Genomic DNA, 25,255 nt, shown 5'->3' with positions numbered 1-25,255 from the left:
ATCTTGTTAGGAGCCACTGTGGTTAGACACAGGACCAAAGTCCTAAGGCTTAGATCTGGATTCACATTTAGACACAACAAAAGAGCTCCACTGCCTAATTCAGAGCCAGTCTGGATTCATATTCAAACTCCCCTAAAGGTCAGGCAAATTTGAAACCATTACTGTTACCAAATCCACTTATCCACAAAAAAAGATAATATAGAGTGGGTGTATTATTCTACATTTTCTGGACTTTAACAGCTATCAAATTAAGTATAAGGCATCTGTAAGCTCTGTACTTAATTTCTATCAATTCTGCATCTCCTCCATGTTTTTTCCTACTGTCTTTCAAGGATGAAAGATAAAAATGGGTCTGATATGATAAAAATTAGCTACACCCCTTGCAGTAAGACACATCCAGCTACAACTTGAAGAGACTGTATAGAATACACAGAACAGCTGAACTCTAAGTGGGTCCACTTCATCTGGGTCTGAGAGCCAGAGAGCAGAGCTCTGGCCTGGCTGTAAGTTTATAGAGTTGTAAAACACAACACAGTTATATACCTGCTTGCTGAGTGGCAGTGGGATGGTAGGGAAAACTCAGCAGCAGCCTCCCAATTTCAGCTTTCAGCAGTCTGCCATAAGCCCAGCTTAAAATCTCTCTTTGGAGGTCTGGTCTTTGCAATCAAATTAAGCAGTGTTAAGTGGGCAGCAGGACTGGAAGTTACTGTGGCAACACCAGCCAAAACCAGAGACTGTAGGGAGCAGTTTGCTCACCCATGACAATTTTCTCCAGCACCTTCCTGGTGCCCAAGTTTCTCCTCATAGGAATGAAACCTCTCTGACAGGCACCCCTGACTTCTTCATTAGAAAAACTAAACAAGTAAGCAGAAAAAAACCCCAAACAAGACCAAAATCAGCATTATCCATTCAAAAAATCCAGTAGACTTAAGGGTGAATGAGTTAGAGCATCCCAATTTTTCCCAAAATGCTCTCCCAAAAGGCACGTGGTGATAGTTAATGTAAAAGGAAAACCTGACAGAAGGGAAATCATCCAAAAGTCTGAGCATTGTTGACAGACCCTTTAAGAGAACTGCAGTAACACAGGAGCTACAAGACTCATATCACCCAAACTGTCAGCACCTCTCCTCCTCACAATATTTTTGTCATCCACCATATAATCCGTTTGGATTTAAACCCTCACGATACAAGACGTGCTTGGTTCTCTCCTAACAGAGTCCTTGGATATCAGAAGAGCAAGTTCTTCTAATTCAGCTCCAGCAAGTAGCCCTACAAAGCACGTGTGACAAGGCAAAAATACACCCTATGAAGAAATCTCTGTTTCCTGAAGTGCACCTGCAACTAAAATGTCCCCTGTAATCCCAATGAGACAAGGAGAGAGGCTCAGATAAAGAATCCTGGAGTGCTCCAGGGAGAAAAACAACAACCTGGCTACGTAAGTCACCAGCAAGTGACAGACCTCAACAGACAAGTCATTAACGTCCCCAGTGACTGTCTCTGCCTATTAGTGTAAGCTGCATTAAGGGGAGCAGAGCTGTAGGGAAGTCACAGAGATTAACTAAAAATAGTCAAAGAGCCAGGGAGGCACACTCCTGCTCTAAACTCTTTATGAAACTTAAAATAAAACCGCCCCCAATGACTGGGAGACCCATGTGTGAAGCAATTCAGCAGCTCCCTATTACTAGAGAGGATGAGCTCTGGTAAACACAGCACAACTTTCACACGCCACTGGGGCTCAGCCATGGGCTGGAGGGGGAGAGAGAGACTCTTGTCTCATCCAGCCCAACACAGACAAAGGAAAATCTGTTTATTTAGAGAATCATTCATTGGTTTCAGTGGGGAGGGAGGTTGAAGCATTATTTGTGATTCTCTAAAACCACTTGCTTTTAATTCACTGCCTAATCCTCAGGAGGCATGTAAACCAGACATTTTTTTTACACTGAAATAAAAGAAGCCGTTCAATTACACTCCGGCTGTGTTGAAAACAAATTGGAAGGGTCCGAATGAGCAAAGACTGCCAAATAAAGGAAATCTCTTCCAAGTGCAAGGCTACCAGTTAAACACAGCCCAGAGAGCAGCTAAGGGCCACTCTTACAGGTGGCACCCCTCGTTCTCCACGTGCCAGGCACCCGAAAAGCACATCTGTGTTGTACATGTAGGTGTGGATCACAACGTGAGTACAAACACATTGTATTTGCAGTAAGACAGGGAGATCACATCCAAGCCCAGCACAGTGATCAGCTAACAGCATCTGCTGGATTAAAATTCATCAGACCCAATATAAAGCAAGAGATAATTAAATATGTGTACAAAATGATAGTACTCTGTGATATTATTGGGTGTTTATACAGATAACAAGGCTGAGCAGAGTTACAGATAATGATTAAACATCTTTTGAATGCATTTTAAAGGTCACATTCAGGGCTTATGCCAGGCTTTGAAGCGTAAGAAATCAGAAAGGGCCAGCAATAAGGTGTGATGGGGAGGGATCATACCCTGCCCAGCTGCTTCTGGTGAAGGGCACTGCCAGCAACAAGGGAAGAGGAGAGACAATGCAGTGGTAATGGAATTAATACATCAATAGCAACAAAAATCATTAGGAAATTACATGCACGGTCAGATCCTCACCTTCTCCCCACCTCACTTGCTCATGCAGCCACACATAACTTTCTTCCTATTACAGCTACAAGCAAAACTTCATACTTTATCACCTCTTTAAACTGTGTTAACCTCTTTAATCTGTGTTTAAAGGGGCAAATTCAGGAGAATGGCACCAGGGAGAAAATTTTTCTTGCCACAGACCACAGCTACTGCTCCTCTGAAAACCCCAACTGCTGCCTCCACTGCCACAGTCAGAATGTGTCACCACGAGCCAGGGGCCACAGGCTGGCCTCCTGCACAGGAATGACAGCTTTGTCCATTCCTTCTGTTTGGTTTTTATCACCCTGGATAGGATAAGCATGGGTCTCGTCAAGAAGCGCTTGACAGCTCAGGGTATCTTATCAACAGAGTTCAGCATGGAGAAAGGGCTGGTAGGAAAACAAGAACAGGAACTGGGAATAAATCCCCAGACTCCTCATTTCTCCATGTTGCCCTACAAGCTGGGGAGGGATGGCTCTCTTCTAGTCACCCTGGAAAACAAGAAACCTGGGCTCCCAAACAAGGGTTTGGGGAGCACAAAACTTGAACCTTCCCTGCAGTGGGTTTGATTCTGCACATTTCACTCGCTCCATCTGCCAGCATAGCACTATCGTGGCTTCCAGCCAAACTCTGCTCTCCCTTACACCACTGTAAAAATTAAAATAATAAACTCCATTAAAGTCAATAAGCTGCAGTGAGATCAGATGCCTGTGTTTCAGAAATGAGCCAGTTATGCCTGTGTGACCCAGAGTAGAATTGCCTGTCATGCAGCAGCGAGTCTGGTGGTGCACAGCTCCCAGTGCTCCTCAGTTTTTCCCAGCCAACTCTAAATTCAGCATCCCCATTATTATCTCCTTGGTCATTTCAACCCAATCAGAAAAGCAGCCACACTTCAGCCCAGGGAACAGCTGAGACCCCAATGTGTGCCTCAAAAACTTGAGCAGAGACATTTATGATCATAAAATCCCTTCCAATCAAATGGGAGATTAAAATTCCTTGGGACCCATGCAGGCCTGGAACTTTAAAAGTGTGAGGGCAAACCCTCTTAGCTGGTATTTCTGCACTGCTGACAAAAAGGACTTTCCACCAGGATTTACAGATGGTTATATTAATTTAAATTATTCCCTCAGCATAAAACTCCTGTGCTGGCATTTTTGTCTGCACGCCACGAAAATAGGAAAAGATTACATAGACAAATTGTATTCTTAATATGTGGTTTCCAAAACACACTAAATCCCTAAAACTGAGCTCAAATTACATAGGCAAGGATGAGGTTTTCAGATAAACATAGCCACACGCTCTAAGCAACACCAGGAAAGAAAATACAATGATGTCATGGTCCCAGCTCTGGTTCCTACATTCCCTCTTGCCTCCTCCTCCACCCCTGCCCTGAATTAGCCCACCCTGCAGTTATCCTGGTAGGAAACTATGGGCAGCAGAGAGCCCTTAGCCATGAGAGAAGTCCTTTTTCCACTGTGAACTTTTGAGCTTTTATCTTTAGCTCTCACAAGCCTCAGGTTGACCCTCAGGCACATTCTCTTCCCCAGGGAGGTTTTGGGGTAGCCCTGGGAGGTCCCAAGTGCTGCTGATCTCTGGCAGGGAAGGGATTTGCCATTACACAGGGAAGGGAAGGACTGAGTAACCTTCATTCTGTGTGAGTTTGGGAGATGGTTGTGCCAAGCCTGGGTGTGCTGAGTGAAGGAAGCATCACTGAACGGGGAGAGAAAGCTCTCAAGCTCTCACAGCATCCCAAAGTCCTTCATGCTTCTTTGTAGGTTGGATTGAGCTTGGAGCAACTTGGTTTAGTGGGAAGTGTCCCTGCCCATAGCAGGGTGTTGGGCTGGATGATTTTTAAGGTCCTTTCCAAACCAAACCATTCTGTGACTCTGTGTTAGCTGAGGGTGGCACGAACGGCAGAGGACAGAGACCCAGCACACCGTGTTCACACATGCAACAGGAGATGGAGCAGCCAGGCAGGAAAAGCTGGCCCTTCCCAGCTCCTCAAGGCAGGAGATCCTTCCTGTAACACATCTGCATTCCCATTGCTGCAGGGAACTTCTGCAGTCACCCCATGGCAGGAGGGGACAGAGGTGGGGACACCTCTTAGCACTTGGATGAATGTGTTTTTCAGACTCAGACCCACCTAGAAGCCATGAGGGAGAGGGTGTGACATGAAAAAGCAGATCTTTGAACACCCAGGCTGAAAGAGCAGGGCACTGCATTAGCTGAAGACATGGGCAAGGCCAAACTCTGACTCCTGCAGTTACATGGTCAAGAGGAACCCTGACCAAATTCATCGATCACGGCTTCAGTTTTAGGTTATTTCCCTCCCAAGGTTCCCCACAAAGATCTTCCTTTCTGTCTGGAAATTTTGTCTCAGTGCAAGAAGAGAGAGCTGGCAATTTGTGCAAGAATTTTGGACATGCAAAACCCCAGAAGTCCTGGTCAGAGTGAACTCCATGCATGTGGCTCACTTCCCTCCATTAAAAAATAACCAAAACACAACATTGTACAATTTCATCCAGCACATGAAACCTCAGCTTCAGAAAGTGTAGTAAATCCATCATATCCAGGTGCAGTGGATATTCTTGACACAGGAGACAGCATGTGTACACGTCCCAGACTGAAATAGCAGTGCTTTAACTTGTTATATTTGATGTGTTCAGGAGACAACAGAGGGGTTCTGTGCTGTAGTCTTCTCTCTTCATTTACTAGGTTGCAAAATGAATTTTTATTTCTATCATTGCTTCCCCTTTTGCAGAACATGTTATTCTAGGATCATTAAAAATATGGGGACAGTCTATGTCACAGCTTAATTCATGCCCAATAGACTGGATTTTTTTAAATAAAGATTTTATAGTGAAAACCACGTCAATCCACCTAATTTCTCTTCTTTCCCAGCCTGCTATTGAAACAACCAAGAAAAAAAAAGTAAAGACAATTTACCTTTTTTTTTTTTTATCCAAAGAAATCAATTTAATCTACTTTAAAGAAAAGATTAATTAAACTGAGCCTAGAGCCAGATCCAGATGAACCAGCTCTGACTTCTCAGCACAAGCACCGGAGCAAAGCTGTCCTGGGGTCAGGCACTAAAGCTGTGCCCAGCACCGTGGCCAGTGCACAAAGCCTTCACTCCAAGAAGATAATTCAGATAATTCAACGCCCACTGCAGCCAGCCAGGCTGGAAATCAAAACCTTGGAAAGCCAGCACACTTGTGGCTGCCTGCAGCTGAGCAAGGCCATGGCACCTGCAGGGGGATGCTCATGGCAAAGCAGGGCTGAGTGCTGACCCACAGCAGCTCAGCACAGCTGTGAGGGGAAGAAATACAAAGTATGGCAAGAGGCAAGCATTGAGGGATACTGAGAATCCCTCAGTTGGTGCTTTTATAAAGACTGAGACACAGGAGATTCCCCTTGATCCTGTTCTCCTCCCATGTCACTCATGGCCGCTGCAGGAGATTCAGGAGCAGGCTGGATTCTGCAGCCTCCAGTCCCATCATCTCTGCAAGAACAGTCTGTGTCTTCAAGTCTGTCTCATTAAACGTTACAGAAGCTTCAGCAGATTCACTCCACCAACAGTATCTTCTTTGAACTTTACCACTGCAAATTCCCCAGGATACCCACTCTGACACTTGCATGGTGCAAGCTCCCCAGAGTCAAAACAAATTCTCCTGCTCAGATGGCGAAGCAGAAGGTATGGAAAGTGCTCACCAGTTACTGCTGAATGTGGAAAACAACTTCATTTCTTTGTTTGAGCTGCTACTGCTTAAAGACAGACACATCTGAGCTGTCCCTGCTCCCCAGCCCTACTTTGCAGGAACCAAACCTCCCCCCTGGCTGTGCCAGCTTTGGGCTATGGAGAGAAGGAGCCTTGAATCCACAAGCACAACCTCTGCTACAGAGTTCGAATGCTGTAATGGCAGAACTTCTCTACTCTTTCAGAATTATTACTTTTTCTTGCTCAAAGAGCAGGCTGAGCAGCAGAGTGAGGGGTTTTCACTCAGCTGGGGCACGGTGCATCTTCGCGGTGCTTCGCAGACAGACGGGAGATCTCCCGCCTGTGCCCCAGGCCAGCTGGACACCAGCCAGCCCTGAACTGGAAACCATCTACTGACACATCAGACCTTGCACAGCCCTGGAAATGAGGATGCTGATCAGTGCTTCTCATTCCTCTGTCATCCAAGAATGGTCAAGCTTCTTTCTATTAATTTTTTAAAATTATTTTCTTTTTTTTCTCTTCTTCGTCTTTTCCCCTTTTCCCTCTTTCTGCCCTCCTTTTAAGTTTTTTTTTATTTTTTGTTGCCACCTCTTTTTCAGCTCCCAAAACCATTTTATGCATTGATTTTCCTTTAAAACCACCTACAAAGCATTTAAAACTCAGCCCATCCAGCTATGACTCACACTTGCCCTGCTCTCCTACCCCCTCTCCGATTTTATTTGGCTGGAGTTGGGGGATTTGAGGTTTGCTTTTCCCATTCCTGTGGGTTCTCACCCTCTGGCCCCCAGCCCCACGCAGCATCACACTGGTGCAGAGAGGCTTTAGGCAGAAAAGGACAACAGTAACACAACTTCAAAGCCAACAGGACACACCAGGTGACCAAAACCAGCCATTGCTCCTGTGCTTGACCATTGCTGCTCTCACTGCACAGGCAGGAAGACTCTGCCAGCTGGAGGAAGGCTCAGAAAAAACAGGGCTGAGGCATGCCCAGCTATGGAGCTGGAGTTTCCATTTCCCACCCACCTACACTGCCACCAGCAACCCACATTTCTCTAAAGAACCACCCATCCAAAGTCGTGCAGGGCCAGCTGAGTCTCTGATCTTGCTAATTTTACCATCTGAAGGCAGAAAACAGGCTGTTCCATCACCCACTTACACAGAAGCATTAAAAATTCCTGGGTTTTTTGTAATGACCCAGAAGTAATTCCAAGCAGAGTGGCTGCACTGACGTGGAATTGCAAGATTTAAACCACCTTTCAGTGTAAATACCAGCTGAGATAAAGAGTGGGCAAGTGCTTTAAAAGATTAGTATCCATACAAAAAAAAGGAAAAATCTCACAAAGTGAAGCAAAGAGTAATGATGACAGCTCTTTTCAAGCAAAGGTTGCCAATGTTTAATTACTCCAGGTGCTGCTTTTGCAGAACCAGAGGATCACACGTGTTCCAGATTAAAAACCCAATATGAAATTCTCATAACAGAACCCATGGCACAAGTGGGGATGTTTCGCTACCTTTTTGCAAGAGCTCCTTTTTAAACTACCAATATTAAAAAATATTTGTGCCAAAACCAGGGAGAGAGCACAGTGCCACCTCCACCTCAGAAGGCTGACAAAGGTTGTCTTAAGTTTCCAAAGGTAATCTAAAATCTAGCCAACGAAGCCACAAGTGGAGAGAATAAAATTAAACCCATGGGAAATAATTTTGACTTTTGACTATATTATTTAACAGAAGATCTTACATGCATTAAAGGGACTGGACCCAAACAAGAAAGAAGCAGCTGCTCTACCCAACCCATCCCTGGGACCCCATTCTGCATAAGCCAGACTGCCACAACAAATGAGAGTGAATTCCTAAATTTAGGCAAATGCTCCCAACCCCTGTAGGGGCAGTGAATCCCACCCAGCCTCTTCATTTCCTCCAAAGGAACCAGTAATTCCTGGGAAACAGCAGTACTTCTCACAATCTCTGCAGATCCTGCAATGCACAAGGTGAAGGGATAATGAGTCTTTTCTTTTGTTCCCTCAAGACTTTGAAAGACGGCCAAGTTTTATACTGTCCACATAAAGTACAGCCTCAGAGGAGAACAAACCCCAATTACATGCAAGAAATTGGTTTTGTTCAAGGCCCAAATTATTGTCTTGGGTTATTCCTTCTGCTACAGTCCTCTTCCCAGAAAAAAAATTAAGCTATCCAAAATAAAAAACAACTCAATTCTTTTGCCTGTGATGGAGAAAGTTACTTTTCTGAGCACTCAGAGCTTATTTTAAAGGTTTGCTTGAATAAATAGGAACCTATTAATATAGAGTTTTCTTACTGCATTTTAAAGGGCATTTCATGAAGGCTGGTGTTCCCTTATTGCAGTTTTCATGGAATGGAGAAAAATATTTATGGTGCACCAACAGTGTGCTGAGCTAAATAGCTTTTTCCCTCTCACCCTGCCAAGATTCTCCTGGGAGGTGTTTTACAGGGCTCTGCTTGGTGCTGGTTGTGGTGGTGCTGGCTGGGTGCAGGACACCAAGGCCAGGACCTCACCAGCTGCTTCTGCCCAGCCTGGGCTGTCCCACCCAGGGGTGACTCCCAGTGGTATCAGTGTCCCAGCAGGGCTGGGTCTGACCCACAGCTCCCACCCCACCCCAGCCAGCTGCAGGGCTTGGAGAGATCTCCCTCCCAAAACCAAGGGCTTGTTTTGGCTGCTGCAATGAGCTCTGGGTGGGATTAGCAAACCTGGTCCTTTGCATTATGTAGAAATGTACAGAAATAAAGAGGACAGTCACTCAGGAGAGCCCTTCTTGGTCACCTTTCAGCAGTCCATACCTAGTAAAAAGGACATTAAGGGCTTAATATTTTTGCTACTACTGAAATCCTTTTGATTTCACACCTCTAATAAGACTTTAGAGTGAACACATGGCACTATGAATGAGCAAAGTAATCACACACTAAACAGGGTGAAGCTTTAATAAATGTTACAGTGGACTATGAATTTCCCTAAGTCACTAAGGACAATTCACTGCAGGAAAATCTCAACACATGTGAAGTGCAGTCACAGCAAGCTTTGTTAGAAGTGTCTTGCAAGAAGTATAAAGCTGCACTAATAAAATCTGAATGGAAATATCCAGATATTGGGATCCTAATTCATGAAGGTGCCAATGGCTTTCTAACACATTTTTTGAGAACCCACATGGTTTCTTGAGTACAGCTGCTCTCTTAGCCACTGCCCAGCTAAGCATCCTTTTCCCTTAGGGCTTAGAGCAGCCACAGGGTGAGCAGTGAGACCTACAGCTATTCACCTTCCCTGCAAATGTGAGACATTTGATGGGACATCCATCACCTAGCCCAGCTCATCAAAGTGGAAAAAGACAGAGTGTTTTACCTTCCAACTATATAACTTTGCATAATAAAACTGTTTAGACTTGGAGATTTTCCTGATGAATGCCAAATGCTCTGCAGCAGCAGCCTTCACCAGCAGATCTAAATCACACAGCTTAAATGAAAGCCTGCTTGCCAATTTATGCATGAACTTTACTTTTTTCTAGAATCAGAGAAAAAAACCTGAATGCACTGTGCCTACAAAAAGGCTTTTTAAAGCAGTACTGCTACAGTGACTGGAAACACAATTCTATTCCTCTTGCATCACACAGGTACAATTTTTTTCCCCCAAGAAGACATGGAAATGAAGACATTCCTACAATTGCTTTCACTGGATTTTTGAAGGTGTTTCAAAAAGCTTTATCACTTCAGTAGCCACTCACTGTGCTGGCTTTAGTTATTGAACTGATTTTCCAGCAGCACAAACACTGTGAGACATTAAAAAAATACAATTAGCAGATAACACATGGCTGATGCTGCAGATGTGTCTTCAAGGCAGGACCACGTTGTCTTATCACTGGAGGGCTCTTCAGGGCAGCACAAATCCACATCCTGCTCTGCAAATCCCACTGTTGGCAGTGTGATGCTAAAGGGCTGCTATTCTCTGACTCCCACTTATAACACAGACTGCACAGGAGGGGGAAACTGCCCCACACTTTTACAGTTTCCTACAAGTGTCGCTCTAATGTTCATCCACTGATTAATCTATATACTACAAAACCCACCACTGGCTGGTGCTGAGTGCTCAGAGTCATTTCTGGAAGGTTTCTGCCCTGCTGGGGTTTCCAGCACACTGAAAGACAGGAACAGTTTCAGAAAACAAAATGCACGTCAGTAGGGTTTACCCTCTTGTCCCATTTCTAGTGTTTTTGAGGTGGAGCTGTCCAGCTCTTTTTGAAGTGGTTTTTCTAGGAAAGGGATCAGATTCTGGATTTGTGCTCCCCACAAAGCATCATCTGCCAAACACAGGCATTGCAGCTGAGTTCCCAACATACTTGGATACAACAGGGGAGATTCTTACCACATTACCATGACAAAAACAACACCTTGCAGAGTACATTCTGAACATCTCACATAGCAAGCTTTAATGAGTTAGATCTCAAAGTGAGTTACAAAGTAGGTCAGGAACTGTTTGACAGATGGGGAAACCAGGACAGTGAGGTGCTGCAACTTCTCCAAGGTCACAAAAAAAGGCCAGTGCCACAGTCAGAAACAAAACCCAAGTCTCCCAAATTGTTATCTAGTGTTCTTCAACCCAATACATGTCTCCACCATCAGTTCACATCATCCCTAAAGCTCATGACTTAACAAGGTCTGACTCCTGAGTGGGTACCACCATGGAAGCAGCAGTCCTGCAGATATCAGCAGTGGAAGACCAGCAACAGCAGGGACACTGAGTCAAAGAAAGGGACTGGCAAAGTCAAAGGAGAACCTGTACTTTTGCCATTGCTTTCACGTGAGCTCCAACACACATGCACAGCCATGAAGGCTCTCTGTAATTAAGTTTTCACCCAATCAAGCAAAGGCTACTCCAGCTCAAGGACAATCCAGCCCTGCTGGGACACAAATATTCCAGGCTGGTGACCCAATTCTACTGAAACAGTGAGCACACCTCTCTCCCTGCCTGCAGTGGTATTTGGAGGACTCTCATTTCTCTGCATGACCCTGCTTCTCCCTGTCACCGCTGCATGTGTGAGGTCTGGAGAGGTAAAGAGGTCATAAGCATCTCAAAATTGGATGCATGCTGTCTCATTGATATCAAAGGCCAACTCTCACTGCTTTTACTGGGAACAGAGTTAGGGCACTACAGATAAATCCTGACCTATTTAATTTTTGATGCTTGCCTGCACTTGTCGTGAGCAGAGACAGGGAATGCCAGGAAATGGAATTTCTATTGCATTTCACAGTTCAGACACAGACACAGCAACTGCAATAAAATCCACCATAAATACTGATTCTACCTACTAGAAAGGAGAGGGTGGAATATGGAGAGCTAAAACCAACGGGACAGAGGGATACTCAAAAATAAGAATTGTGTTCTGGACTTTCAGGAGACAGCACATATTTTCCTATTTGCACCCTCAGCAGAATTCTCATCTAGTGCATATCCAGTACTGCTGCTGCCACCAGAATCTTCACATCAGAACATATCTAGCTATGCTAAAGGCTTACAAGAAGACCATCAGCTTTACAGACACAGCAAGTGATGTGTTCACGTCACTTATTTTGACTATTTGTTTGACAGTTTTGTGTAAAGGCTTCAGGAAGATCTAGAAGTGTATTCAACATCTCTCCATGATCAATGTGGAGACAAATATAAAGCCAAAGACTCTTTTTCTCCCAATCTGCAACTTTGGATATATTTGCAGACACACCAACAGTACAGTAAGAGAGCCCAGCATGGACAGAGGGCCCAATTTTTGCCTGAAATGTGGTTTCTGTAATAAACTGTATTACTCTAGATATTAAATTATGTAGGTAATAGGTTGTCCAATGTTCAAACTCTGCTTTCATTTATTTCAGAAAGAAGGAGTGGACATAATACCTTGCTGACACTCTGTAATTTGTCCCTATAGACCATGATGCACACAAGTATCCAACAAGAGCCACAGCAGAAACAGATGCCAGCAGATGGTATTATCCTGAACAAAATCAATTAAGGACATTTACAATATGTCAAAAGTGCAGCTACAAAAACAAAGTGTAGACCTGTACATCTGTTTCTTAATGAAGCCATGAGTATTTGACACTTAGCCAACAAACCACAATCTAAACACTACAGCAACACCAATAATAGATAAGGAAATACCAGACATATTCAGTGTCTTCAACAGTCACCACAAAATACAAGATGTTGAGCAGAAACTGAATAACCAGATACTACTGGAAGTCCATATGTCATGCATTAATGTAGCTAAAATATAAGCATATGAGTTTTCAGTATCACAGATTTTCTAAGGACGTGATTTGCTCGAAATTTATAGAAACAGGAATCACAATGGTAACAATAAGTTAAGAAATACTATTCTCTTCCATAACACAGTCCTCTGGTGTATTTAAAAGGCTTCTTGGAACCCTGTCACCTTGGCTGAAATAAAAAGAGAAGCACTCCCAATTCCCTAAAAGTTGTTATGACATCTCTGTTGAGAACGCGGTGACAGATGATGAGATACACAGCCAGGTATGTCAATGGCATCTTGTAGATTATATAAAACACAAATGGACTGAGGGAATTCAGCAGTTATTTGTACAGGGAACAAAAATCTCTGACTTCCCCATGAAGAAGACAAGAGGTGAAAACATTTCATAGGGGGGGGAAAAAAGCGTCTCTTCTGTGCCACAGCTTCGTTCGAAGTATTGAGGACACATTTAGAGAAGAAATAAGGGTGAGACCAGCTGAACAAGAAAAGGGTGAGACCAGCTGCTGAACATGGCACTGTGACCACTGTGACAGCTGCTATCAGCGTTTGCTGCAGATTTCCACCACTGCAAACAGGGATGGGACCATCCCAGTCACAGTCTGCTGAAAACTCTGCTATTAAAAGAGGTGATGGTGTCAACTCCATCACTGTTATTTAGCTCCTAGAGAACTCATACCAAGTTTCTCCTATGTTAGCTGCCAGATGAATAGAATATTCAGAAATATATACATTAAATGGGATGGGTTTCTTTAAGGACCCTGGGAAAATACAGCCTTTGCAGTGAAAAACACACTTACACTGTACATCAGAGAAATGCATCACTCATTTTTACTGAGGCCCAGATGACAGTCTCATTAGACCAGAGATGGATTAAAGACAAATGATCTGGTGAATAATGTCACTATGGGCCACGCAGCACTTCATCCAAGCAGAACCACTGAGCACAGGTGACTGGGTGGGGATTGTGAGGATAAAAAACACAGGGCTTTAGAATGGCATTCTTCAGGGGGACAAAAACCAAAATAAGTGCTGCATATTTACATTTAATCTGCTTCATAAATTGATTTTTGTCATGTTACCTGTCAAACCACTGAACAAACTGAATAATTGCTTAAGCAGCACTGATAGAGACGTGACAGATTATTCAAGCATTGTGATTCTTTGTTCTCATATATCTCATTAAGAAATGATGATTGGTTCCATTTACAGCTCTTAAGTTGAATTCAGTAACCACTGACACATGAACTCAACCTGGCATCTACTAATTTTTTTATTGTTCTCAAGCAGAAATTGCTCCTGCCAAAGTCTCTCTTGCAAACCATTTCAGTGCAGTGGCTGATGATTTTTTAACGATGCAACACAGAAGGGGGAAAAAAAACTCCAATTGACTTTTCCACTGATTTATAGCATCCATGGAATGAAAAGAAATAAAACTTCTTGTATTCTGAACTTCCCCCACCTCATTTTTAGAGAACTATTTTTAAGCTGTATTATTTCATTGAAGAAGTTCACAGCACATCCCTGCAAACAGCTGAGATGGGAACTGTCCTGTGGGATGTGTTCAGCCCCTTCCTCTTCTGTTGTGGAGTTGCAACCTGCTCCTTCACAGCCTTATAACTTGATAATGATGTTTGAAAGCTGAGAGTAAGGAACATACAATGCTGCTATCCCAGCCTGCTGCTGAGTAGCAGGGGCTTCTCTTGACTCACACAGGAAAACCTCCAAGCTGTGGAAATCAAAGGCAGAATTTTACAGCAACCTCGAGATGCTACAAATTATTTAAGAGAAAATAAGAGAGAAGCAGTTGTGCTTTTGTGTGCCCCTCTCTGACTTCAGGGAGATCTGCTGTGACCACAAAGCCAAGACACAAGGAGACATCTAAGCACACATTTTACAGGCACCCTCCAAAGCCAAAACTGCAGGTTTTAGAGAGGAGATGCAAAGCAGGGATTTGCTGTAGCAGAGGTAATGTGGAGATGGAGGACAGAAGGAGAGGGAAGGACCATTGTGCTTTTAACTTCTCATTAGTCTGGGTTCAGCCCCATTAGCTAGTTGAGCACAGGGGCACCACACAGTTTCTGCCTTCCCCTAAATGTAACCCAAATATGAAGAGAAACTCAAACTACAGAATAAATTAACAATATTCACAATTCTCTTAAACAGCTTCTGCCAAATGGCACAATTCATTCTCTGTGCATTCATTAATGAAGCCAAACAACGTGCTCTTTGGCAAAAAAAAGGTGCTATTTATGGCTGTATATCTCTATATATCTATAACAATAAATAATATATAGTTTTATATAGAGTGTATAATACTATATATGTAGTAAATACTATATATACACACTGATACACACTGTACTATATATATACTATATATAGTGTATATGTATAGTATAGTATAGTATAGTATAGTATAGTATAGTATAGTATAAATAAATATATAGCAAAAATACTATATAAATAGTATTTTTCATATGTGGGTATACATACATTTATTCACATTTTATATAAATATAATATTATATACACACAGATAGACCTGTATCTACTCACATGTATATAGAGGGCTCCTCCACCTTCCTCACAACCACATGGCAGTGCCAGGTAAAGATGTCACAACACCACACAACCTCCACAGGCACTGAAGCTGCCAGTCATTTTAGTGGTCATTGAATATGATGGAAGTGTAGTGGTACAATACAAGCTGTCCTGTCCAAAAGACCCAATTCTATGAATTTTTCCAGCTCATGAACAAGGAGGGGGATTTAAAAAGTCTCTAGAGTCAATTAAGCTGCAGCTGAATCCCATTGCTCTACTTTGCCCCTTTGCTCTCCTTTCATCTTTCCCCTCAGCTGCAGAACCAGCCTGTTCTCAGCTTTAGTGCCTGTTATGTTCCCTTCCAGCAGTAGCAAATTTTGTTTCTGGGCACAAATGATCTCAGCTCTTACTCAGGAATCCTTTAATCACTTTCATTGCTTTCCATTAAAAATACAAGATTCATCAGAGACACTCGTTCAGTGGACTTGCCTACAAAGCTCTCCAAGATTTTTTTCTTTCAGGGTCTCTCTCTTAAGAGAATAAAATTCATGTCTATGACATAAATTACATGGCTGTGGACAGCAAAATCAGCCAGTAAAATTACTCCAGATACACCTTAACATGCCCAAGACCAGAAGTCTCCCTGTAGTACCTCTATACCCTGTGTCTATGTGCTTCTGAGAACCATTTTTTTCAGCTCATTTCTTGGTACATTCTCCCCTGACACCTAAACATATAGCCTCCTCCTTCCTAAAAGGCATAAGTCAAACCTGGGACAGGGGACATTTCCCTTCCTTCTAAATTATTCCTCTTATGCTCTGGTGCCTGGGTCATTAGGCCAAAAGGAGCCCCACTGTTTTTCTGCTCCATTAATGTTTTTATCTAAGCATCTTCTCACAGTGCTTCAAGCAACTTGGCTAACAAGCTGTGTGTTGTCTGCCCCCCTCTTCTCTCCCTAGAAGAGATACGAGGGGTTTGTGTTGTTTCATGGTGCTTTTTTTACATTTGAGAGCATTTTATTTTGGGAGGGAGAGCTTGTTTGCTTTGCAATATTCAGGTTGCTATGTAATTATGCTAGAGAAGGTGTCTCAAAACACTATGGCTTACACCCAGAGAAGGAGGTGGTGTTTTTGTGATGCTCATCATCAGCCCATGGAAAAGCTTAACAGTGTCAGATTTTCCCCTCAAAAAAAAAGTTGAACAAATTAATTACAACCCTACGGCAAGAAATCCCATTAAAGCAGAGGTGTAAGGCTGATGCTGATCCCAGAGCTTTAGATAGTCCTTAAGATAGCTCAGGCTGCAGCTACAAAATGTCCCAAAGTGAAAGACAAAGCCTTTGAATTTGTACAGGTGTTATTCAAGAAAACAGCGTGGAGAGCACAAATCAAGTTTAATGAGCTCACAGCGTCCTGTGCCACTGGCAGCACACACCAAGCACTTTGCTATGCCTGAAATTTCCAAAACACCACAGGCTTCATGGCTGGGCACATCAAGAGCTACTTACACTGAGAGGCAGGAGAAGACAAGAGTGAGCAGTGGGAGGAAATCTCCAAGCCAACTCAAAATAACAGTGAAGGATTATCCAGGGATGCTCCAGCAATCTCTCTCAACTGTGGCTGAATTTGATTAGCAACCTGTGCCTTCCCCAGAGGAGTTTTCCATGTGGCTGCAAAGCCTCTAAGTGCTCTCCTCTCTCTTCAGCTCTCTTTTGTGTTGTTTGGATTTTCTATGTAATTTGGGTTTTTTTCACAGTTTTTCATCCAATAGATTCCATCATTGCTGCCCTTGCCCATCACAGTGGGGCAGCAGGGTCACAGGTGGGGAGTTTGTATGGAAAACATGCCTGGTTGTAGCTTGGTCCTTTGAATTATTTAAGCTGGGCTGGGAGGCTGGGATCCTGCTGGGAGCAATCCCACGTCACCCCAAGAACTGCCTGGACTGTTCCAGCTCTTTATAGCTCTGGGCAGCTCTGGATTCCTCTGAGCAGCTGAAACAACACAGCAATAAAGCACCCACGCTGTTACCAACAGCCCAGAGACAGTGCTCTGCATCTCCAAACCTTAGCTAGTAAAAATGATTTATATGTGATGACCCTGGGTGAATCACATACAAATAAATATATTTTGAGGACCTTGGTGCTGACACAGTGCCCGCTACTAAAAGAAGCAGGAGAGTCCCCTGCATAAGGCTGGAGTAAAGATTCAGATGTAATTCCCAACTTTTGGGTGTTCAGGCTTGAAAGAACATATCTTCAAATCCTCAACTTAAATTAGTGGGAGCATTAAGAGCAAGAAAATGAGAAGAATTCTGCAGAAGAAGTGCAAAGGAAAGGAAGGGAGATGCCATGATTGCTGCTCCTGGTCATTTGCATCATTACAAGTATCTCCTTTTTGTTCCTTCCTGGAGACTCTAAGAAGACTGAAACTGTTTGGTTTCTCTCCAATTTGAGATATAAGAAAACCAAAACAAAAATTAAAATATAAATAAATCCTTAATACAACTAAGCCAGCATGTTTTCTCTTTATTTGATTCTTCTCATTTCACTCTTGATAAATTTATTTTAAGAGCTTATCTTATGCAGTCCAGTTGGCTTAAACTGTTGATATTTTAACTGTGACCCATGATATTGCTCAGGAAAAGATCAGGCAAAATCAGTGAGCTATTGTTACAGAGGATCCCCAACACTGTGCTTAGCTGCTCTACACATAGATCAGATCAAAACAGAGCTTCCTAGTAGCTTGTTCTTAGCACATCCAGTATTAAAAAAAAATAAAATTTAAAAAAAAAGAAGAAGAAAAGGCTTTTTAACTCAGCCAAAAAATTCTGCTTGAGAGTATTATTTTGATTTAACCTTATACAATCTGTTTGGTGAGTAATTCTGGCATAAAACTCAATATGCAGCTTTCAACATGGAAACATCAGTGAAAGGGCCTTCAAAAGTTTATTAACAATCTGTTATTTATAGCTTTCTTTTTCAAAAGTGATTGGCACAACATTCGTAGGAAAATTATAGGAACCGCCAAGTCAGATAATAAAAAAACATATTGGTGCTAAGATTTGATGGAAAGGTTTTAAGGAATACTATGATTGCTAAAAATGAGACATATTCTGATTGCTAAGCCAGCTATTTGTCACTCAACAACAGCCCAATCACACACACATGTTTGCAAATTATTGTTATTGTTGTTAATTATTATTTACAGAGAAGCACTGAAATGCAAGGTGGTTTGAATTCCAATGAAAATGACAGATCACTGCCCCGAGGAATTTTTTATCCCCCCTTTCACTCATTACCTGTTTACTAACAGCACCCACTTAGTTCCAACTTGTTTTCCTGCTATCTAAAATGACTAGAAAATTAGGTCCTATTAAGCAATCATGAATATAAACTGTGAGTCACTGGTTAAGTGAATACCATTACTGGCAATAAATCCAGAATCCTATTATAAATGCCTGTGATTGTCAAGCAGACCAAAACAATACTACTTTATTCAATATTAATTGTATCCTTGGATGCTTGAAAGGATTAAGTAACCCCAACTAATATTCTGCACGTAGTCAGGAGAACTGGGTGTGAAGGACAACAAAAATAATTGAGGTCAGTAACCAAGGTGGAGAGAAAAAGAGGCAAAAAGGAAGGAAGACATACATAGAGAGATCTTTCAGCTCCTGTGTGAAAGCAGATGGAGGGTGAAGGAAGCAGACAGGCTGCTCCAGATGGCAGGAGAAGAAGGCTCTCACACCCACTGTGTTGTGGCTGTGATGGGAACAAGAGACTTTTGGTTAAAGGATTGCTGTAGGGCTCCAAGGACTTGGGTTCAGCTCCATCCACCACCTCTCCACCCTGCGGCTTTTGCTTGTTGGGGCTTTTGGGGTGTCAGCTTCCACTGTGGCTGCCAAAAAACACCAATGTTCTGTGCATGCTTTGCCCCACACAAAGAGAAATTGAGAAAGAGAAATTTGTTATATTGAAGTCCTGAGGACTGAGATTAAGCGTTGGCCGAGGCAAGGATCGCGTTTTCCTTAGCAAAAAATAGGAGGAGAAAACCCAAACTGCCTATTCCAACCCAACCCTAATACCTTACTGTGCCCTTGCTGGTCAGGCATGCAGGTGAGCAGGCATCCTCAGGCAGCAGGGAGCTCAGGCAGGACCAAGGCATGCTTGAAAGAGAATATCCACAGAGAAGGAGAGAAGGCAGGGAAAAAAAAAAAATGAGGCAAGGCATCAAAACTATCAGACAGCCTGACAAAGGAAGCATGAGCACATGTGTGAGCTGACAATACAGCACCTGTGTGTCTCCAGAGTTATGTATTCACCTGAAAGCTTTTGATTATTGAGTATTTTGAAACCTTAATTTCACATGATGAAAGAAAATTGGCCTTTAGGCTACACTGTTGCCCCAAACAAGCACTTTCCAAAATGCACCTGTGAACCAGAGCTGGAGAGCTGTCAAAAATCCCTTCCCACCAACGGCTGCCAATTTTTTTTCCCAATCCTCACCATCAGTGTTTAAATCCAGTGGCCATCTTACTTTTCTTTCTTTCCCATTTCAATTCCAGCTGAATCCTCAGACCTGTTATTTTCTGTAACTGCTGAAGGAAGACCAACAATTTACATCAAAAGATACTAACTCATTATTTTTAAGCCTTCAAGAACAAACTGGATAGAAACCTATGCCAGGCAATAGCAAACAGGATTACTTGGTTAAAAACAAAGTCCTAACAGTATTTTTCTGCTTTCACTAAATAGACTACACAAACTAAAACATCTGAGTTGTTTCACACCACCAAGTTAAACATTAATATTTGGACCTCAGCTTTCACTCCTCCCACAGATTTGAGAGAGGTGCTATAAGCACCTCTTAGAAAGAATTATCCCTGACCCCACATGGGTTTGACAGCGAGATTCCCAGAGTTATGGACTGTAAGGTCAGAAATGACCATGAACTCCCTGATTCTGTAAACACGGACAAGAGGCACTTTTCTACTGCTTGTAGCCTGAGAGCTTTCAGAGCTCCCAGAAAGCCATTCCAGAGGAGATGAGATCCACTTGCCTTCACGGTTTGCTCCAGTGCTTCATCAGCTTTGCTCCTGAAAACCTGCACCTCAACTTCAGCCTACTCCATTTTGTCCCCTGAAGATTTTTTTTTTTTTTAGGTGAAATTTTTCTTTAATTTAAAGAAAAAAATGGGCAAATACTGAACTGAGGAAAATATGAAACAATCTGAGAGAGCCACTGCTGCCTCACTGAGGTGTCATAAAAGAGAGGCAGCAATTGCTGGTAATGTCAGCAGAAACTCGAAAATCAGACAAACCCTTCAATCATCACAGGGGGCATGGAGCCAAGGAAAACACAAATACCAACATCTTCCTTCGTGTCTTGAGAACTTCCAAAATCAGTAGGGAAGAACTGAGTAACTTGCACGGGGCCTCAAGTTAAATGATCTGTTGTGTGAGTCCAGCAGGAGCGCTTTTGGCAGCCAGTTGATGGAAAGGCAGGATCTTGGACCAGAGGCAACCAGATCCTGAACCCTCTGGTACCTCCCAGCCCTTTCCCTGCCAGGACACATCCTCACCACCTCACCTTCTCCCTGCTGGGAGCCCAGGCACAGCCCCCACGAGGGTCTGAGCGCCCAAATCCAGCCGGGAGCAGGAGGTGGAGGAGCTCAGGAGAGGCAGGGTGAGGCTGCAGGGAGGGAAGGCGCCCTGGAGGATGCGAGAGGACACAGACACGGCAGACGGCACGTAGGGGTTCCTGCCCAGGTGTGTGCTCTGTGCTCGTGGGTGTGTGAGAGAGAAAAGAGATCTGAGAGGAGGATGAGGAGTGACTTCATCCCACGGCATGAACCAGCACGTACTGGTGTGGGGAAGAGCCGTGGAGAGTGCCAGGAGCCCATCAAATGGTGTAAGAGGATGGAAGTGACACAGATGAACCCAAAATTACCACAGAGCCCCAGAGGAGAGAGAAAAACAGAACCACCCATATGTTTTCTCTATACTGTATTTTAGGAAAGTGCTGGAAACTTATTTGAAGCTTATTTGTCTTCCCACCCAGCTCTTACTATGTTCTGGCCATACCCATGCAGCTCCCTCTGTTATCCTCACTAAGCTTTAAGGAATCCACCACATCAGTTTTAAGGACAGCACCGGTGTTTTCATCCTTACTAAGTTTGAGCCTCTCTAAACATTAGAACTCTGATGTCAATCAGGCCTAATTACAGATATCTTAGAAATTCATTAGAAATGATCTAATTAGGCAGATCAAGTGATGGAACCTTCCTCTTTGACTACTGGGTGGCATTGTTATTTCTCAGATGTCAATATCTAAGGTTTAAAATGCCGTAGACATAATATATTTTAAATGTGGAGGGGAAAAAAGTGATATTTCTGTGATCACTCATCTGATCAGTTTCCTGCTATTGTGATACTTCACATCTCTCAAGGGCTTGGGCAGAAATCCCCCTCTCCAGGCAAGCCCTCAGTTCCCCTCTCAAATTGTCTTCCAGGGGGAACTGAGTAGAGCTACAATTGGTGAATTTGTGGAAATTTAAAGAGACAAGAGTCAGATCCTCTTCTTCCCTCAAGCAAACCTGTATTGACTTGGAAGGGACTCTAAACAACATTCATTGAGGATCTGGCCCATTGCTATGATTTTATTTTATCTTTGACTTATTTTGCTTATTTTTTCCTAGCTAGTTTTTCAGGATTTGTCATTTCACTGTCAATGGCTTAGCAGCAAACAGGGACAGTTCCAAAAGGGGCACTCAATGCACCTGTGCATATGGAGTGTGGTGCACTGTCCCACGTGGAGTGGCACAGCCCAAGAATGGCTCAGGACCATCATACATATTGTAATATAATAACACATAAACTATAGCAATAATCATGTATTATAAAATACACTTATATTGACTAATATTACCAAAATCTTTCCTTGACACTCTTCTGTTGTACCTGAGAGATGGCAGCCCCAAAAGAAGATTGCACATGCTTTAATATCTGCATAAATACAGAACAGGATAAATACAGGGTTGGGTACATCTGAGCCAACCACTGCATTGCTGGAACTTGTTTAGAAAAACATTATTGTCCAACAGCACAGAGCAGAGCAAACAACACAGACCCCAGCCACCAAAGAAAACAATTCTTTGGGTGGAAAAGGGCTGCTTTCTTACATCTGGACATGACATCCCATTCAATTTCAGCATCAATGTGGCTGGACATGATTTACAGGGATGTGTAAATAATTTATTCCAGCCCTGCAAGGGAGAGCTGGCTACTCATTAGAGTTTCCTTGAAGCCCAAATGATGTAATGATTAACTGACTTAGGATCTTTTTAATAATTCCAGCAAATTTCAACTCTCCCGTGCTAAAGATCTGCTGAAGAGCTTTTATCCAGATGAAAGGCTCTCTTCTGAGAACAAGCCATTATTAAGGTGTACACATAGATTTAACAATCACAAATCAATGCACTTGAAATAAAATATGCTTTTAAAGTTTCTTTTTCACTTTCTTCCCTGATTTGGGGATTTAGTGCTTTTCTTTCTCTAGCCAATTTTACCAGAGGCAGTTAAGACAGCTGCATGAAAAAGGGCTGTTTTTCTGTTAGAAGTGCTTTTAGCACTTTGGCATCCTGAAATGGAATGGCAGAGAAATGCAAAATACAGTTACTACAATCCAGTACATTTCATGTGACATGCCAAGTTTTTCACTCCATGCTAGAGAAAAATCTATTAGCCAGTGAGATCAAGTGTTGGCTGTCCAACATAGTTCAGCTTTACAGTGCAGGAGGGATCAAAGCAGATTTTAACTCTGCTCCTAAATGATGCCAGAAGAAAACGTTTCGGTGCAAATACTTTAAAGCTATTTATACTTATATAGCTTAATTCCTATTTAAATACTTTCTTATCAATAATTGAGAATGTTTCCCATCATTTAGGCTCCTGGACCCTGTCTATCTGCTGCTCAAATCAGTGAACCTCCCTTCACTGCCTTCAGTGGAAATGGAACAGTCACTTTAATGATTTGCACAGCAATGGCCTAAATTTTTTAGAAGCTTCACATCCTGGTAAGTCACACCAGACCTGGTAGGAACTGCAGGTGCTGCACTGGGGGGTGGCCAAGGACAGAACCAAAACTCAGATTCAAATCTTCTAATTATCAGCCTGCCCTTGGAAGCTAAGGAATGCACAACCAGAAGGTAACCCACGTGTAGGCTGCTAAGCACACAGATATTCATAACTGAATACAGCTATGGCTGGAAAAGAAAAAAGCTCTATTTTCTCTATGTGGGCCCAGGTTTGTAATCCAGTTATTTTCATTTCCTAAAACTTTCTAGATTGACTGTTAAATCAAGTTTGAAAACTTCACAGCTTCCACTCCCATCAGGACTTACCAAACTGTGAGGCTCAGATAATAGTTTGAGACACTAATTGGCCATATTTAATGAATTTAATTTGCAACAGCCATGCTAATATGCATAACTATTAACTCTGACCAGTTTTACCTTCTTTGGGACCTACACCAGCTCCCACTAACTACAGAGGGATCTGGATCAAGGCCACAGCAATAATTCTTCCTCAACCCCTTCAGCAGCACAAGTTAACCCTCTCAGGTGGCTTCAACACCTCAACCACAGAGATCTCAGAGAGCTGTGCAGTGGGAACCCCACGAATTGTCCTGCTGCTCCAACACATCTCAGAGCATTCCAACTTTCCTGCCCAGCACCCCTTTGCTCAGGAAGGGCACTGCACACCCCAGGCGACAAAGCAGGGCACATCTCTCCCAGCATGGAATTCTCACAGCAAAAACTCAATGAGGATGACAAGGACACATCACAACACTTGGCTCTTGTGCTGCATTTTGCTTCTTCAGAGACCTGGACAGGCATTTATTTGATTTCCTACGCCGGTGTTTTCCCGTCTGACCCACCTCCATGTTAAACCTCCAGCCTGTTTATAGGAACAGCGAGCCACGAACCAGAAATACCCTGCTTATATGGAGCCTTCCCTTGGAAGCAGAAAGAAACTCAAATATTACAGTCTAAACTTGTTCAGCTGTGTTTTGGAAGCTGCACGGAGCGTAGGAAAATCACTACTGGGGATTAAGAGCGCTTCGTTTGGAGACACGCTGGAAGTTTCAAGTAAAGGAGCACTGGCAATACAACCCAACTCTAATCACAATGTACACACACACACACAGCCCGTGCGCCGGCTCCTCCAGCGCTCCCGGCTCCCCACCTCTGTAATATCCTGAGTGAGAAAATTAGTTTAAACAAAAATAAAACTCTTTGCTCAGCCAAAAAGGCACCAGCCTGTACCCCGCTTCCTTGCACCATCTGTGCGTGTTTTTTTCTCAGCCTACCAAAAAAAAAAAAAAAAAAACCAACTCTAACGTTTTACTAATCTTTATGCCCCGCCACTATAAATAAAACAAATAAAGCCCAACAACAGTTAAGCATCGTAGCTAAAACACATCCAATCACTCCGATTATTTCTGCTGTCAGTCCACGAATAGCTGCAGCCATCGGCTTTAGGGGAAGCGTGCAAGTCAGACCGCATTTATTTACAGTTGCACTACCAAGAAAAACCTCCCCTGTCTCCTCTTTCAATGAATATTTGAAAACACTTGGGGTATTTCCCTTTTATCGCGTTTTTGGGGGGCATGGAGGGAGGGCGAGGGGTGATGCTAGCCCAGCTCCTGCCCCCCGATTCTATTTTCCCCCGTGTTCCCAGGTCGCTCCGACTTCTTGCTCGGATGGATGCGCGGGGCGCGGAGCAGCACCCGCGGGTGCGCAAATCCCCGCGCAGAGCCCCGCACCCAGAGACCGCGCACAGACCGCGCAGAGAGACCGCGCATCCCCGGGGAAGGGACAGCGCCCGCGCCGCCACCGGCCCCGCAGCCCAATCCCGCCACCTACGTCCCCAGCGTCTCCTTGAACTCGAAGATCTTCTTGATGTCCTCCGCCTGCTTCTTCCAGGAGCCCGCCGCCGTCCCCGTTCTCCCGGGCCATGGCCGCGCCGCGCAGCCCCGCGGATGCCGCGCCGAGCCCTCGGGCGGCTTTTG

The 25,255-nt window shown here is 43.5% G+C and overlaps 1 protein-coding gene across 1 annotated transcript in view; it reads right to left on the bottom strand.

Moving 5' to 3' along the window:
- The window catches only part of CAMK1D (calcium/calmodulin dependent protein kinase ID), a gene marked incomplete at its 5' end in the record, with an annotated part of 208,691 nt that extends 183,489 nt beyond the window's left edge, over positions 1-25,202 (bottom strand). Inside the window, 2 exon segments of the mRNA XM_084206841.1 lie at positions 25,110-25,174; positions 25,176-25,202. Of these exon segments, the coding sequence (XP_084062967.1) occupies positions 25,110-25,174; positions 25,176-25,202 (92 nt within the window).
- Positions 25,203-25,255: the final 53 nt, after the last annotated feature.

The sequence above is a fragment of the Fringilla coelebs genome (genome assembly GCF_963513975.1).
Source record: "Fringilla coelebs genome assembly, chromosome: 5".
Taxonomy (NCBI): domain Eukaryota; kingdom Metazoa; phylum Chordata; class Aves; order Passeriformes; family Fringillidae; genus Fringilla; species Fringilla coelebs.
This window is presented reverse-complemented; position numbering and strand designations above follow the sequence as displayed.